We start from the raw sequence: 17,131 nt of genomic DNA on the forward strand, positions 1-17,131 counted from the left end.
AAAATGTCAAATGCAAAAATGTTAAAACTGCAAAATGTAACACTGATAGCCTCGCCAGAATTGAATTACCATTACTAGTACGCATAGTACACATCTTTCTCCTTTTTTTGCAGTACATAGTATACAGAGTAACTAACTATACAGTGTATACTATACACAGTATACTCTGTACATGTGTATTATATCTGAATTTTTCAGACTCACTCCATTCAAATACGACCTCACAAACTCCAATCCAGTTCAATCAGCCAATATAATCTCACGGAGTAGTGTAAATCTCCTCTTATAACAATGCAACCAGAGTGACGTAGCCGCATCCGGAAATCCCAAAAGTGGCTGAGTCATCACTGCACCGCCACAGCCAAGCGTTAAGGCTGACTTGGCTGCGGCGGATGCGAGAAGTGAGAAGTGGCTACTGCCTTGTCTGCCCTGCTCTACTCTACTCGCGCATACACGACCACAACCTCAACCAGAGTCGGTCACATTGAAGACTCAATACCCCCTCCTATACACAGCACACACCCACACACCCCAGATCGAAATAACCCGCCAGAATGTCGTGGGCTGGTAAGTCCCTTGTCCCCCGGTTTCCTTTCCGCCTTTTGCTGCCTGAGCCCATTGCGGGCGGACCGAGCCAGGTCGTGCAGACCGAGCTCGTGGCGTGGCCCGAAGAGATAAACGGCGCGCGATGCGATGCGATGCGATGCGATACAATGCTGATATACGCTTTTAGGCTTTAAGAAAAATGTCGGCCGCGCTACGACGCAGGTTATGATGAAGACTGGTGAGTTCCGGAATGTTACCCCGCAACTCCGGCTTGGTGGCTTGATGACTGGCTTGGGGTTGAGGAATTTTTGTATATGCTTATATTTTTGCGGGCAGGTCATGTTGAAAAGACGAGTGATCGCGATTATGAAATTGAAGAACGGTACGCTTAATCATGGTTGTTGCTGGTGGTGGTGCCGCCGCCGATACTGCAGATCTTGCGGACATGGCTGATCGAATTGATGCAGACGATACCGGACTATGGAGGCCGCGGCCAATCGACTACAGAAAGAGGCAAAGGGATACCTGGATTCGCTACGAGGTAGGTATTTGGCAGAGTTGGTTTGAACACAGGCCGAGTTGACAAGGATTTACTACAGCCATGACGGCATCACAAATGCGCATTGCGGAGACGATTGATGCTTTTTACGGTGACGCGGGCACTAAGGATGGCGTTAGCAGAAGCTATAAGCAAGCAGTGGAGGATTTGGATGCGGAAACGATCAAGGCTTTGGACGGTCCATACCGGTAGGACTTCCTCGGCGCACTACTGCCCTGCCCTGCACAACAGCATTGGACTGGACCAGACGGACCAGACCACACGCTAGTTGCCATACAACAACTAAACTAACACCGTTATAGGGCAACTGTCCTAGACCCCATCTCCCGTTTCTGCGCCTACTTCCCAGACGTGAACGAATGCATCAAAAAGCGCAACCACAAACTCCTCGACTACGACGCCATGCGCGCCAAAGTCAAGCGCCTCGTCGAGAAACCCGACAAGGACGTGACAAAACTCCCTCGCACCGAGCGCGAAGCCGAAATCGCAAAGCAAGCATACGAACAACTCAACGAGCAACTCTTCAATGAACTGCCCCAACTCATCGACCTGCGCGTGCCATATCTGGATCCCAGCTTCGAGGCGCTGGTCAAGATTCAGCTGCGCTTTTGCGCAGAGGCGTATTCGCGTATGGCACAGGTTCAGCAGTATCTTGATGCTGAGACGAGAGATCAGTATGCGCGTGGTGATTTGGATAATCGCGTTGAGGAGGTGTTGCAGGAGATTCGGGATTTGAGTATTGCGGGGACGGTTTAGTGGGTGGCTGCTTAGCTGCTGGCATGGCCTGGTCTGGCATTGGCTGGGCTTATTTTCATTTCATTTATTCTCTTATTTCTAATTGTTCGCGCTGATTCCTCTGCTGCTGTTTTTTTCTGCATTCATGAAGACTACATGACCTTGTTTCTGGTTCTTTGGTTCATATCCCACAGCTTGTACACGATCGGGACTTGGCTCTTTCTCTCTGCCACGCTCAAAAGGAGTTCATTCATTCAGATGGGGTATCAATCAATCAACAAGCCTATCGTACAGCAATCACCATCACCCCGCCTACCCAGGGTAGCTGTGGTGGTGTCAAGTCTGAATCTATAATATGCCAATATACAATCCTACTACCAGTACCATGCCATGCCCACTTCCTAAAAAGAAGCAATAACATAGCATGTAGTAGTTCCTTCCAACCATCCATCTCACCCCTCAAAAACAATCTCCTCCTCCAAAACACCAACAACATGCCCAGCCGCCCTCCTTACAGCCTCCATCTCCCTACCGTCCATCTCCGTCAAAACATAATCCGCAACAGCATTCTTCCCCCGACTCTCCGGCCTCCCAATACCAACACCGACCCTTAGAATCGACAAATCCCGCCGAACACCACCTTTCCCGTTCCCCTTCCCGTTGTTGTTGCCGTTACCAGCAACCCCGCTCTTAGAAGGATATAACCCCTTCCCCCGAAGACTCTCACAAACACTAATCAACCCCCGATGACCCCTAAGACTCGATGCCTCAGGTCCGCCGCGCTTCACGCGTATTTTGCCTAGTGGTTGTTCGAGTTCGTCGTGGAGGATTACCAATGTAGCGGGCATGCCGCCACCAGCAGAAGCAATAGACGTAGTTGGAGTCTTATCTCCACCCAACGGCAAAGCAACCCCAGATGAAGAAATCCACTGCGAACCCTGGCCCTGGGTATCAATTTTCTCAAACCACCTCTGCAACTGTCGAACGAGTTTTGGGCCGGACTCGTTCATGAATGAGGGGCTGTACCATGTTGTGTAGTAATTGAAGGGCAGAGGGGCTGGCGTGGTGTTGAGGAGGGGTGTTAGGGCGTCGAGGAGGATGTGGCCTGCGCTGTGGCGGGTTGAGCGGTAGGGTTTTTGGTTGCCGATTGAGGCTATGAAGAGGGCGCGGCGGGGGGTTGTCATGGTTGTGATTGTGGTTGTGGTTGTGTCTGTCGGTGTTTTGGGGGTGTGGTGTTGTGGTTCTGGCTGTGGTTGTTGCAGAGATTGCGCTGGCGCTGGCGTTTGCGCTTTGGCGAGGGTTGTTGGGGGTTTGGTTTTCTTCGTTGGTGGCTGTTGTGTGGTCATTAATGGGTGTAGTGGTGGGATGTAGTTGCGATTGGAATTATCGCAGGCGCAATGTATGTCAATGTCAATTGAATGTGAATGTTGATGCAAGGGTAATAATGCATCGGCGTCGGAGTTTGGATCAGGAACGGGAGATCGCCTCGTGACGGCCACTCGGAGGTTCCGCTCATCATTGCCTATTTGGGGTTGGAATCCGGTGTGTCGGGTCGGGATTAGTCATAGTCAGGAGTGACAGTATGGAGGAGTTGACTACAGGGGATAATAAGGTATAGTAGGTATAAGGGGTAGAGGATATACTATAGATAGTCTATATGTGGTGTGTTACTCGGGGTTGGTTTCAGTCTAAGGATATATAGTATACCAAGTAGTATATCCGGAGTACTCCGTACTAAGCATGGCATGACATCCCGGTAGAGTGGGTAGATCCCGAGATGAATGATGCCTGCCATCGAACAAAGTACGTCCGGTCCCGGGCTGCTGGATGCCAGTGCGCTGTATGTATGAGTCTTACGTGTTAGTATCTAGTATATGCATGTTACTAGTACTAGTATACTTGGGCATACATTAATGTAGCAGAGAAGTAATGGTATATACACTGCATAGATAGTACTACTCTTGTACCCTGCTACTACAGTATATTCTACATTACTAGAATACTAGCATATACTCTAGCACTCGAATCCTCCTGTAACTACGAGCATGTATACTATACTAACTATGTGTACTGTTGTATACCGCCCCACCTGCCCAAGCTCTCGGACCCTCCGAGTCCATGTCAACCCCCCTGCTCCACCCCGGTTCTCCCATCCTGCCGGGTTCATTTTATATTCTCTACCATCCGAACTGTCGGTTTTCTTGCTTTTTCACGAGCTATTCCATCTTTTGCCTCTCGCTTCCTTGTTTGCCTCTCTGCTTTTTCCTATTTGACCTGTTCTGTTAGTGCCACTGCTTCCTTAGGGTTTACTTCGCCAGACCTGTTCTTCTCTCCCCCTCAGGTCCCACTCTTCCCCCGTCAGAAACTTTGCTTGCGCTCGGTTGCTTCATCTCACCCGAGCTGATCAGCTCCTTTTTCTCCTCATTTCTCCTCAATTGACCCGCCGCTCTCCCTTACCCACTCTAAATCCTGCCATTTCAAAAGCCAAAAAAAGCCCTAGACCCGCGTAGCCTGGTCTACTATTAGTACCCGTTCAAGTTCTCGTTTACACTTATTTCTCTCCCACGTGTAACGAAGTCCTATCCCCTCCTCCCAGGCTCATATTTCGAGTTCTTGATTCAGTTCTGGTCGCTGCGACTACTACCACTACGACTGTGACTACTCCCTCACATCGTCATGTCATGGAAGACACATATATTCAGCCAGCGGACCCCCGCGACAGCTCCGGACCAGAGGAAAGCTCCGACGACGAAGCTTCAATGTGAGTTGACCCCGCGCATACCATTATGTCCAACGAAGCCCGGGCGTAGAAACAAAAAAGAAAAAACCGCCACTAACCTTAGAACTTATCACTCACTACAGAAAATCCACCCACTCCTGCTCCTCCTATAACATGCTCGAACCCGTCCACGAAAACGGCCGCCGCTACTGCGACTCAACCTACTTCATGCCAAACGACGAAACAGAACTAACAAGACTAAACATTCTACACCAAATCTACTTAATCCTACTAGACGGCCACCTAACGACGGCGCCCTTCAGATCCAACCCGCAATCATCCCCGCGAATCTTAGACATCGGTACCGGCCCGGGAGACTGGGCGATCGAAATGAGCGCTGAATTTCCCAAGGCGGAAATCATCGCGTCGGATATAGGGGTTTTTGATTCGGGTCTTGGGCAACTGGCGCTGCCGAATGTGGACTTTCAACTTGCGGATGCGCAGTCTGAGTGGACTTATCATGAACCGTTTGATTTGGTGCATATGCGTGGTCTTTCTGGGGCGTTTAGGGATTGGGGGAGGATTTATCAGCAAGCGTTTGCGCATTTGAAACCCGGGGGTTTTATTGAGGTTGCGGATACGGATCCGGCGGGTGATACCATTTGTTTTCAGAGGGGGTCTGGGGATGGAGATGAGGTTGAGGTTGAGGGTATGCGAGATCTAGATTTGGACTCGGATGAGGACGACGACGACGATTCGGACTCAGAGCCAGAACCAGAACCAGAGCCAGAATCACAGCCAGCTCCATCCCCATCCCCAACCAATCTCCAAAAATACACCGCCGCCCTCCGAACCGCCGCAAAAGAAGCAGGATACCCCCGAGACCTGAAACACCTCCGCACAACCGCCCTCTCAGCCGCAGGCTTCGTCGACATCCGTGTCATAGAAAGAAGTATCCCAATCGGCCTATGGCCAAGCGACATCGGCGAGAAAACGCTCGGCAAAATGACCCTGATCGCGCTGCTGGAGGGTCTGGAAGCGTACGCTTTACGACCGCTGACGACGGGGTCCGGGAAATGGAGTCTGGACGAGGCGCGGGCGCTTTGTGAATTGGTGAAAGACGAGGTTCTCGCTGCTGATGGGCTGAGGGTTAAAGTTCGAGTTGTAACGGGGAGAAAACCTGTTTCGTTTGCGCAGAAGAGGAAGGATGTTCTTGCAAGGGCTAGAGCTAGGGCGAGGTTTTTTAGGGAGAAAGGGACGGTGCCCGGGGATGGGGATGGAGAGGGTGTTGATTGGGATTTTGGGGAGAAGGATCATCATGATGGATCGTGATGGGTGAGGTGAGGTGAGCTGGAGAACAGACATGGGTGGTGTTTTGGCTTCCTTTTTGGTTCTTGTCTTGTATTATATGCATGCAGCTGGGTGCTTTGCCTGGTTGTCGAGCGTTTTGAAAAGCTGATATCCCATTTCCTTTATTTAATGCATTTGCACGTTGCACATTCAAGTTGATATCCCTACTGGGTTGGTAACAGCAAGGAAAGACGTTCAAGGCTACTGTCTTCAGGTATAGCTTTTCATAGTTGAAACTCAGTTGGATAAGATATTCTGTACGGCCAGACCTCGAGTTTCTTGAACACTTCCTTATATCTAAACTTATTACTAGACACGCTTACCATAAGCACCTGGGCAATGCTGAGAACTTGTAGACATGTTCTATATTCATCAATAAGTACTAGTAATATGTGGATCCGATAATACATGTGACAGCTTTTAAGACTCCCAACCCCATGCAAGCAAAATGAAAAGAGTAAAACTAGAGCTGGAACTTGGTCCTCGACTTCTCCATTCCTCCCTTCCACTCCCACTCTTGTCCACTCGCCCGCTGAATCCCCTTATCAACACGGCGCAACTTCAACGTAAACCGCGGGCCCAGCTCTTGCAAACCCGTGCGAATCCCCTCCGCACCCTCCATCTCCTTGCCATTCGCATCAACAACCGCCTTCTCTGTATCCCGCTTCTCACGGAAGACATACCGATGCCGACGAACAAAGATGTAATCACGCTGATTGTGCAGCGTAACAACCTGCCGTCCCTCGAACTCCGGCTGCGGTGGGAACAGCTTCTTGAATAGATGCGCCGTGAGCATACCCAGTGGCGTGCGGAAGTTGTTCAGAATCAGCTCGGGCCAGTGGTCCGTCGCCCGTCCGTGTCCCGGTAGCCTCTTGCCCTCGATCCAGTTACTAATGGTGAAGTGGAAAGTTGGCCCGACGGGAAGGTGCACCATCGTCAAGCCACTGGGCTTCTTCTGGTCCTCGTTCAGCACGAGCAGGGTAGTGAAGTTGCGGTTCGAGGCGAACTTGGAGATCTCGCGGATAGAAAACTTATGCGAGTGTCGGTGCTCCGCGCGGCGGATGTACACGCTGTTCGGGAACAGGTCTGTCAAGATATCGGCCTGGTCGTGCAGTGTTGAGTGCAGGCCGGTTGTAATGAGCACCTTGGGTGGCTTGTCCGACTCTGGCGAGAAGAGCGAGGGGAATTTTTCGGCCAGGGCTTCGGGCGCCAGGCTCAGGTTTGTACTGCGAGTTGATTGTGAAGGGCTCGTGGCTCGTTCGGTGGCTGTAGGGAGGGAGGAGCTTTTGCGTCCACGGCCAGAGTCTTCGTCGTCGTCGTCTTTTTCCTCTTCCTCTTCGTCACTGGACGCCATCATACTGTCAATTGACTCGTTGTCGGAGTCTCCTTCGTCACTGTCATCCTCGCCTTCTTCTAAGGGTCGGTTGAGCTCATCGTCTTCTTCTTTCTTGGCTCTTTTGATGCGCTCAACGTCGACACTCCAGCCGAGTCCAGTTTCCTCGGTATCATTGTCAGGCTCGTCCCAGACTCGCTTTCGGTCGAGGGTCAGAGGAATATTGCGACGCAGACGTTCGTCCTTCAACTTGGGGTTCCTGGCTTCTTCCTTCTTGAATGTGTATCGGCGCTTGAGACCTTGCTCTGACTTTTCTCTCTTCCGCTTGATGTGGAGGAATTTGCGACGCAATTTGTTGGCAGGCTTTTGATCATCTGTAGCCCCCGGTGGGGGTCTTCCCAAGCCTTTGACACCCATTGTGGTAGTCGCAGAATGTAAATCGCAAAAGTGAGGTTTAGAGTTCTAACAATTGCTGAGCAGTCGCGGCGAGAAATAAAAAAATGACGGAGCAACGTTAATCCGGATCGCAAGGCCAGTGTTGATCACCCGTGCGTTTTCAAGGGGAAATCTCAAGTTTGAAAAGGCGGAAGAACTATTTAAAAGCCTAAAACCAATCGGTCCACGTTCGTTTCATCTCTTGTATTAACCATTGACCCCTAGCTGCGTGCGGGTTTGTCGTGGTGTTGCGCCGGGGCTGATGAGTCAATTCCTCCCACGAATTCTCCCCCGCTCTCGTTCCCTTCAAGTTCTCACTCCCCCACTACCTTCCTCCTTCAGGCAATTCACCTGCTCGTCCGCACTCCAGAAGAAAGCGAAAGCCCATAGGAACCCCAAGATGGCCACCGTCAACACCAAGACCGGCCAGGAGGTCGACCGCCTCACTCTCGATTCCATGCTCCGGCGCCGCATGTTCTACACTCCCTCCTTCGAAATTTATGGTGGTGTCTCTGGTCTCTATGACTATGGCCCTCCCGGAACCGCCTTGATCGCCAACATGACCGACGCGTGGCGCAAGCATTTCGTGCTCGAGGAGGATATGCTCGAGGTCGATTGCACCATGCTCACCCCGCATGAGATTCTCAAGACCAGTGGCCATGTCGACAAGTTCGCCGATTGGATGTGCAAGGACCCCAAGACTGGCGAGATCTTCCGTGCCGATCACTTGGTGGAGGAGGTGCTGGAGAACCGCCTGAAGGGTGACAAGGAGGCCCGTGGCCATAAGGTCGAGGTCGACGCAGAGAAGGAGGCCAAGAAGAAGAAGAAGTCCAAGGCCGCCCAGGCTGTCAAGCTGGACGATGCTCTCGTCAAGGAGTACGAGGAGACTCTGGCTCAGATTGACAACTTCGATGGTCCCGATCTGGAGAACATTATCAAGAAGTACAACATCCGCAACCCCGCTACCGATGGCGAGGTCCAGCCTCCCGTCGCCTTCAACCTCATGTTCCAGACCTCTATCGGTCCCAGCAGCAACATGCCCGGTTACCTTCGTCCTGAGACTGCTCAGGGTCAGTTCCTGAACTTCCAGAAGCTGCTCGAATACAACCAGCAGGCTATGCCTTTCGCTTCGGCCTCCATTGGAAAGTCCTTCCGTAACGAGATCTCCCCCCCGTGCCGGTCTGCTGCGTGTGCGTGAGTTCCTCATGGCTGAGATTGAGCACTACGTCGACCCTGAGGGTGGCAAGAAGCACCCCCGCTTCGTTGAGGTCAAGGATGTTGAGATGTCCCTGCTGGACCGCAACGTCCAGCTGTCTGGTAGCACCAAGACCACCAAGATGACCATCGGCCAGGCCGTCGAGACCGGCCTCGTCGACAACGAGACTCTGGGCTACTTCCTGGCCCGTATCCAGCTTTTCCTGACCAAGATTGGTGTTGACTTGACCAAGCTGCGTTTCCGTCAGCACATGGCCAACGAGATGGCTCACTACGCCGCTGACTGCTGGGACGCCGAGCTGCAGACCAGCTACGGCTGGATTGAATGTGTCGGCTGTGCTGACCGCAGCGCCTACGATTTGACTGTGCACAAGAACAAGACCGGTGCCCCGCTTGTGGTGCGCGAGACTCGCCCCGAGCCCCTCCGCATCGAGGAGTACCAGATCGACCTCGAGAAGAAGAAGTTCGGTCCCCGCTTCAAGAAGGACGCCAAGACTGTCGAGAATGCCGTCGAGGCTCTGACCCAGGAGCTGCGCGAGAAGCTGTCTCTGGAGCTGGAGCAGCAGGGCAAGATCGAGATCGATGTCGAGGGCGTTGGCTCCGGCAAGGTTGAGCTCGACAAGGAGTTGATCAAGATTGAGAAGCGTACCCGCGTTGAGAATGTCCGCGAGTACACTCCCAACGTTATCGAGCCTTCTTTCGGTATTGGCCGTATCATGTACAGCATGATCGAGCACGTCTACTGGTCCCGTGCTGGTGACGAGGCCCGTGGTGTATGTGTCCCTCTCATATCTTCACTTGCTTTGTTTATCTGATTCTAACTATATATAACAGGTCCTTTCTTTCCCTCCTGCTATCGCCCCCACTAAGGTTCTGCTGGTCCCTCTCTCGACCAACCCTGCCTTCAAGCCTCTGACCCTGAGCCTGACCACCAAGCTGCGCCGTCTCGGTGTCTCCACTCGCGTGGATGACTCTTCCGCCAGCATTGGCAAGCGTTACGCTCGTAACGATGAGTTGGGTACTCCCTTCGGTATCACCGTCGACTTCCAGTCCGTCAAGGACAACACCTTTACCCTGCGCGACCGTGACTCCACCAAGCAGGTCCGTGCCAGTGAGGACGATATCCTCCAGGCCATCAAGTCTCTCACTGATGGCGAGGAGACCTGGGAGGATATTGCCAAGCGTCTTCCTGAGTTCACTGGTCAGGAGGTTGAGTAGATTTATGAGTAGCATGGTGAAGGAGAGAGAGCAGTGATGGGCATAGTCATGTTGGGAGCCTCTCATAGACTATTTGTGACTCTCTATTCAAAATAAAATATACACCCCCTTTTTTTTCTGTTCACTATCTTCCTTGGCCCCATAAAATTCATCCTTGGCCCCTCGGTTGCCTTATAGCCCGAGCCCGGTATATATTTGCGCCCCGTTGTAGTACATTTGTGCTAATACTGTAAATATTGCTAAGCGTGCGGCCCGCAGTTTACCTCCGCGGTATCACCCAATCCGGCCGCGCCAAGAATCCGGGGCAACTCCCAGCTTCCGCCTCGGTTTCAAACTGTCCTCTTCCTCTCAGCGAGAGATACAATCTAACCAAAATGGCGCCCAACATCTACGCCGCGAAAATCACACTCTCGTGTCCTCTCTTCGCCGCCGATTTCGACCCCCGCGACAATGGTCGTCTGTTTGTCGGCGGCGGGGGCGGCGAAGGTCGCAGCGGCGTTGGGAACAAGATCGTAAGTGGCGCGTTCTAGCTGAGCCTTGGCTACTCATTATTCTGACTCTAAGTCTTTAATATAGTCCCTCCTTGACACGTCGCGTCGAGATGAGATCACCGAAGCCGTCGAACTGAACTTGTCGCGCGACGAAGACTCCGTGACGTCGCTAGCTGCGGCGCCGCAGAATGACGATGACGACCATTCCCTTATTGTCCTGGCTGGTATCAACAGCTCCCTCGCAGAGCAGAAGAAGAATAATAACCAGCATATGCGTGCATTCCGGTTCGAGGCGCCACGGAAGGTACAGACAGACCAGGCCGTGACCAGCGCGGGCGCGAGCGGCCAGCAAACGACCGAGGGTAGCAAAGAGAAGGAGGAGAAGAAAAAGGTGGAAGTGATTCCTGGGTCATCAGAAGCTGTTTCTCGTGCTTCTATCTTCCGCACTAAGGGCCCTGGCTCAGATGATACATACCAGCGTATCATGAGGCTGTCGCCGTGGAAGAAGCAGTCCGAGGGCGAGGACACAGACAAGAAGAGCAAGGACACCCGCATAGGAGCTATCGCAACGGGCATGGCCTCGTCTGGCGAGATTGTTTTCTTCCGCGCGACTGGTTCTCCCAGCGAATCCGATGTGATTGGCCGTATTCGCCTCGGCTCCAACGAGGAAGCTGAGGATGTGGATTTCGCAGACCTCGAGCTTGACCCAGAGCAGAAAGATGCTCGTGGGAAATATCGCATGGCGTATACCAACGGCGTGGACGTGATGGTTGGAGAGATCTCATCTTCTACCCGCTCCAACGCTGCCCCAGATGTCCATAGTATCTACACAATTCCTCTCCCCAGCAGCGGTGCTAAAGCCATGCGGCCCAAGATTCGCTCATTACGCTTCATCTCAACAAACACGATCCTGCTCCTCCAAAATGCCCCCGACCGTGGCGGAAGCGAGCTCATCCTCATAAGCGTCCCTAACGACAAGAACCACCTCTCGGCCGTCCTCCGCCGACGCAAACTGCCCCGAAGCGTGAAGATCGGCCTTGGCCTCGACGTCTGCCCACTCGGCACAAATCCAGTCGGCCAACAACAAACCATCGTCGCAGCCAGCGGAAGCGACAACTCAATCAACATCTGGACTCTAGAAAACAGCTCAACGAAAGGATGGTCCCGCTTCAGACCCTACACAACCCTCACCGAAGTCCACCCCTTCTCAATGACGAAACTCGTCTTCTCAACCTTCACTCCACCCGCACACCCCATAACGCCAGAAGTCCTCCCCCAAAGAGTCAAACTCGCCTCAATAAGCATGGGCAATACAGTCGTCGTTCACACACTACCTCTCTCCCCTTTCCCCCCATCCTCCAGAACAGCCCGCTACGTCCTCGTCCTCCCCGGCCCCGCCGAATTCTGGGAACTCATGTATTTCATGACAATGTGTTTGATCTCTCTCCTCACGATTATGACTGCATTGTACGCCTACGCGGAAATTCGCGGCGGTGTCCCGCCTTTCCTAGGCTCGACGGGCTGGTTACCCGTATCCTGGCAAAACTCCATCGCAAACGAATACGTCGTCCCACCATTCGAGCAGCGCTCGTTTTTGGATAATTTCTTCGTTTCCGGTCCGGATGCCAATACCAATATAAACGCGAAAACTCCTATCCCAAAAGCACAAATCACACCCGAAGAAGAAACCCAACTCGAACATGAATTATCCAGTCTAAAAGATATCCTTGACAGAGTACACTCATCCGGCGCCGCACCTGCTGATATCGAATCTATCTCCTCGCACGAAGTCTCCATCATTGTCCGCTGTACCGAGCACAATGATGCCGAGACGAGCATTCTCGTTGAAACAGCTTCGTCGACGCATGCGGAGAAGGTTTCTGAGATGGAGAAGTTGCGCGCTTGGAAGGAATTGAGTGAGTCTGATCGGGATCTCTGGAAGAAGAAACTTACGGATGCGGGGAGGTGGACGGCGCATCAGGGGGAGAGTGTGCTAAAGGGTGTTTTGTTTGGGGAGGTTTGTGGTGGGATTGGACGGGTTGTTAGGGATAGTTTATAGTTGGGTTGGGTTGGATTGAGTAGATAGGTCTTGGGAGGTTGAGGTTGATGTTTGATTTTTTTTTTCTATATATGATTATGTATTTATTGATTTATTGAGGGCTTACTACTGCAGCAAAGAACTTGAAATAAATGAACAAGAATTTAGCTGAAATTAAGGATCTTGGAGAACTTAAATCCCGGAGGTTTTTCTAGGTTAACCCACTGATAACATGGAACTAGGATCTCTAGTTAGTAATCATATGGCAAAGAAATAAATAAATAAGAATTTAACTAAAAATTAAGAATCTTAGAAGAACTTAAATCTTGTAGGTTTTTCTAGTCTACCTACTACTACTAGTAATAACTTGGAACTAGGATTTCTAGTTGGTAATTATACACATCCAACTTGAAGCTTCCGCCCGCGATCCCAGTTATATAGTTTCGAACGACCTAGGATCCAACACAAGAAATATATTAAAGAAAGTTTAGAAGATACAATTAAAACAAGGAATATATCAATTTCAATTAATACTAATAGTAGGACTTAGAGAGACCCGTTGCGAACCTTGAAAGGTCAGAGAGTGCCATACTTAGGGCAAGACTGCCCTATTGCTCTTCGAACATACTATAGCAAAGTAGCCAAATACTCGACCAATAATTTTTTTTCTGGACATATATGTAGGGGAATATAATATACTGCTTTCTATATGAAAGAAAACTGCTCCCGAATTTTTTTTTTCTGCCGAAAATAATTTTTTGGGAGGTCTTTCTCCCCTTTCTCCGTGTTGAACCCGCAGCTTTGAACTATTTTTTTTTCCCAGCACTTTCAGCAGAAATCCGTATGTATTATGTTCTAGCTAAGTAATAAATTACACACAGATCAAGAAAAAAAAAACCCCCAACACGAGTCGATATAAGAATAACGCAAAAATAAGTTTTATACAATTCAGGAGGGCGAAACTTGGCTTCCCGGGACTTTCAGGTCAAGGGAAAAAAAGAGCGCGAGGCTAAAATAATGCAAAAAATTGTGTTTGAGATACTCCGCGGGGGGGGTCAATCCCCCCAGGCCAAGAAAAATTGAAGATAAAGGACAAGAATACTGCAAAAAATGAGTTTGTTACACTCCGCGGGGGGGGTCGAACCCCCAACCTTCCGATGCTCTTGATCTTGGCCGTAGCCTTGAATTAAAAGTCGGACGCTCTAGCCTAGCAAAGGGAGAAGAGAAAATAAGCCCGAGAACATGAGAGAAGGAGGCGAGAGGGAAAATTACCAATTGAGCTAGCGGAGTTGCATTCCACTCGGCCACAAGGCCTTAGTTGGAGAAATGCTGGCAGAATAGAACCATATTCCCGGAAACTTTATACTGTTCCGCTTTGCTCCGCCAGTTGTAGCCCCCTGGAGCTCTCTCCGCCTGCGGGAACGCTAGTTTTCTGTTGTTCTGCTACCCCTTCAAAATTCCATGCCCTACTTTTCCACTTCCGCCTTGTCTTTGGCTTCTATGAATTGATTTTTTGTTGCCTGCTGCTTCTTGATAAATCTAAGTCGTAGATATACTCCTTGTCCGTGGCTTGTTCTCTTATACTTCCAATAATTAGAGCGTACAGGCTCGTACTTATATTGTCGCACATGCTATCTCTGGGTATGCAGGTGCCCGAACATCCAAGCCTTACTTCCTAACTTTCATCAAGGTATCCTCTACCGATTGGGCTAATTTATCTTGGTATAATCTTAGCCTTGTGTATTCTTCAGAGGCTCTAGGTACAGCAAGGCTTTAGGGCCGCATGAGGCCGGTTCAAAATTGCTAGCCCTTCTAAAGTTCAAATTGTTACGTATAACTATATATTATGTTGTACTAGTGTTAACCGGCAGTATATAGATTTTTGAACTTAAACGCAGTCCTATTCAGCACTAAAGGTTGAACATGCCCACTGGCAGGTAATTATTTCTGCGTATCTATATAGGCTGAGGTACTAGTATCTCTTGCAAATCCGAGTTCGGTGTAGTAAGTACTGAATTCTTGAGCCTGAAGATCCCGGGCCATCCCTACTCCAAGCCCTAGAGGATAATCTGGGTATTTTTGAGTCACTCAGTTCTAAGCTGTTTATCTTGATATCCAATTTAGTACTATCCTGCACTAAGTATAGATATCACAGGAGACCTTCCCGTAACCGCTCTTTTGAAAATCGTCCCGAGCTCTGATCGAGTAGTATTGGCATTAGTGAGGTTATACCACTCACCCTCTAACAATGACTTATGATTTCAGAGCTTCCTAAGGCTCTAGCAGAAGAATTAAGGTAGTACTGCCTCTGATAGCTCTACCAACTCCTATCATTCTCTTCATCCAAATGCCAACACTCCTATATATTCCAACTTGATCCTATCCCTACGCAGGCACCCACACCGCAGAAGCACTTTTTGTCCAATATTCCCCAAATCAACATGACAAAAGAGCAAGAATTCAATATCGAAGCAAAGGCAACCGACGGCCTAACTATCCGAAAAATACTAGAAGCAGAATCAAGAAGTTATTTCGAAGACCTCGAAGAGCAAGATATATTTTTTCTCAGATACTGCAAAGGAAAAGCAACAGAGGCCCAGCAGGACACACTCGAAGACACAGCCGAAGAAGCCTGGAACTCACCATGACTACTCTGCGAGACCGATATCGAGGACCTTGGTGTACCTTATTTAAATACCAAGGAAAAACAGGAGGCCCTGAAAACAGATATGCTGGAAACAGAGATAAATATAGAATCTTTGGTGGGGTTTATTCGACTTGCGTGGCCGAAATATCTTGATGATAAAAAGCAACGTGAGCGACAGGCGCTTCGAAAGAAGAAAAAGCGTCAGGAGCGTCAGAAGGAGTAGGAGAAGATTCCTTCGACTCCCCAGGCCTGGCAGTCTAGCAAGATACCTGGGGCGTGGTTTTAAGGGAAGATCTCAATGCTTGATCCCTTGACCTTCAACTTCAAGATTATAGACAATAGAAAAAAACCTTCAATTCAACTAACGCTTTTGGTGCAACACATAGAATCATGTCATGAGATGGGATGATAGGTGCCATATCGTCCAGGTTACTAGTATCGTAAGAATAGAAGAAAACCACAGCCATGGCATCGCAATGACGAAAGGAAACAGGAAAAGGAACAGGAACATAAACATGAAAATGAACATATATGGACGAATGTTTATGCATGTCTTGAGTCTGCTGGGAACATTCTACCAAGTCCATTCCATTCCCCTTGAGGGATTGAGCCAGGTCTCCCCTCTCCCGACTCAACACCCGAGCTGGTCATGCCCACATGCCCAGCTAGAAGACAAACGCCCTGAAGAAAAAAGTGGGCAGGGAGGAAATCGAAAAGGACTAGAAGTGTCATGCCATGCTATAACAGGCCTGACTAGCATATAATAGAACGGGAAAATAAAGACACCCGTATCGACGCAAACCCTGAAGGGCTGAAGGGAACTTGAAGAGAAATTCAAGTTGAACCCATGTATGTCGACACTGGCAAGTCTAGTATAAATTTGAATTTGAATGGGATTTGCATCCATCCGCTCCGGTCCATAGGATATTTGCGAATCCGAGTCGAATCGAATCGAATTTTGAATCGAACTCTTCAAACAGGTTGTTGGAATTTGAAAGAAAAGACATCTTGAACGCTGACTCGGACATCCACGCCCAGCCCGGCCCAGGTTCTGTCCTAGTATAGTATTGAAGAAAGAGCACAGCAGACAGAACAAGTATACGACTCCGCAGCGGAAGACAGGCCATTTGAATTTTGGTTCCGAAGCCCTGGAGGAAGACTCGGACTCGGACTTTTGAAGGAAGAATCAACTTTCAACTTCCAAGTTCGAAGTAGATTCATTTGCATTGCACATTCAACAGAACATTCAGTAGGTATGTATGATTGATTGAATTTTGACTTTGACTTTGATTTTGATTGATTGGATTCGGGATAGGTAAAACCGTAAAACGGGACTTTCAAATTCATGTTCATGCTCATGATTATGGACCATAGCCCTTATGCAGGATTTGATTCGGGGTTCGGAATTCGTTCGTGAAAGGGGGAAAGTAAGGTAAAGAAAAGTAAAATAACGTAAAGCAAAACAAAACACAAACAGGGCAGGACAGGACAGACAAGGTAGGCAAAGCAAAGCAAGGCAAGGCAAGGCAAGGCAAGGCAAAGCAAGACAAGGCAAGAAAGCAAAGAATCTCTACCGGAGGCGCGTTAAATAAAAAAAAAACCCATATGTGTGCGTCGTTTGGGGCGGCCAGAATGTTCAGCTCCAATTTTGAATGGAATGGAATGGCGATGACGATTGTGAAAGAGGCTAAGTGCAAGTTCAAGTTTAGAGGACGAAAGAAGTGGTGGTATGGTGTGGTATTTGGCAGAGCAGAGCAGAGCAGAGCAGAGCAGAGCAGAGCAGAGCAGAGGGGAACGTGTAAGAAGAAAAGAATCGCAGTCGCGGTGAAGACCACGACCACGACC

General features: G+C 49.8%; 5 protein-coding genes across 5 annotated transcripts; 3 read left to right on the forward strand and 2 right to left on the reverse strand.

Moving 5' to 3' along the window:
- Nucleotides 1–554: 554 nt before the first annotated feature.
- On the forward strand, nucleotides 555–1,861 carry N7481_006597 (amphiphysin-like protein RVS161; the record flags this gene model as incomplete). The annotated part of the gene is made up of 6 exons (XM_057265816.1): nucleotides 555–567; nucleotides 734–784; nucleotides 883–928; nucleotides 1,014–1,087; nucleotides 1,146–1,293; nucleotides 1,408–1,861. The coding sequence occupies 6 exons, from the start codon at nucleotides 555–557 to the stop codon at nucleotides 1,859–1,861; spliced, it is 786 nt and encodes a 261-aa protein (XP_057123536.1).
- A 431-nt stretch (nucleotides 1,862–2,292) lies between these two features.
- Nucleotides 2,293–3,186, reverse strand: N7481_006598 (aminoacyl-tRNA hydrolase; the record flags this gene model as incomplete). The annotated part of the gene is made up of 1 exon (XM_057265817.1): nucleotides 2,293–3,186. The coding sequence occupies one exon, from the start codon at nucleotides 3,184–3,186 to the stop codon at nucleotides 2,293–2,295; it is 894 nt and encodes a 297-aa protein (XP_057123537.1).
- Nucleotides 3,187–4,521: 1,335 nt separating this feature from the next.
- N7481_006599 (class I SAM-dependent methyltransferase) lies at nucleotides 4,522–5,891 on the forward strand (the record flags this gene model as incomplete). The annotated part of the gene is made up of 2 exons (XM_057265818.1): nucleotides 4,522–4,601; nucleotides 4,703–5,891. The coding sequence occupies 2 exons, from the start codon at nucleotides 4,522–4,524 to the stop codon at nucleotides 5,889–5,891; spliced, it is 1,269 nt and encodes a 422-aa protein (XP_057123538.1).
- Nucleotides 5,892–6,372: 481 nt separating this feature from the next.
- On the reverse strand, nucleotides 6,373–7,659 carry N7481_006600 (rRNA-binding ribosome biosynthesis protein RPF1; the record flags this gene model as incomplete). Its single annotated transcript, XM_057265819.1, has 1 exon — nucleotides 6,373–7,659. One exon carries the CDS (start codon nucleotides 7,657–7,659, stop codon nucleotides 6,373–6,375), a length of 1,287 nt encoding a protein of 428 aa, XP_057123539.1.
- A 418-nt stretch (nucleotides 7,660–8,077) lies between these two features.
- Nucleotides 8,078–12,660, forward strand: N7481_006601 (uncharacterized protein; the record flags this gene model as incomplete). The annotated part of the gene is made up of 5 exons (XM_057265820.1): nucleotides 8,078–8,751; nucleotides 8,792–9,665; nucleotides 9,727–10,106; nucleotides 10,355–10,622; nucleotides 10,687–12,660. 5 exons carry the CDS (start codon nucleotides 8,078–8,080, stop codon nucleotides 12,658–12,660), a joined length of 4,170 nt encoding a protein of 1,389 aa, XP_057123540.1.
- Nucleotides 12,661–17,131: the final 4,471 nt, after the last annotated feature.

The sequence above is a fragment of the Penicillium waksmanii genome (assembly GCF_028829765.1).
Source record: "Penicillium waksmanii strain IBT 27052 chromosome Unknown utg000005l:1.0-5232799.0:1.0-5237142.0, whole genome shotgun sequence".
NCBI lineage: Eukaryota > Fungi > Ascomycota > Eurotiomycetes > Eurotiales > Aspergillaceae > Penicillium > Penicillium waksmanii.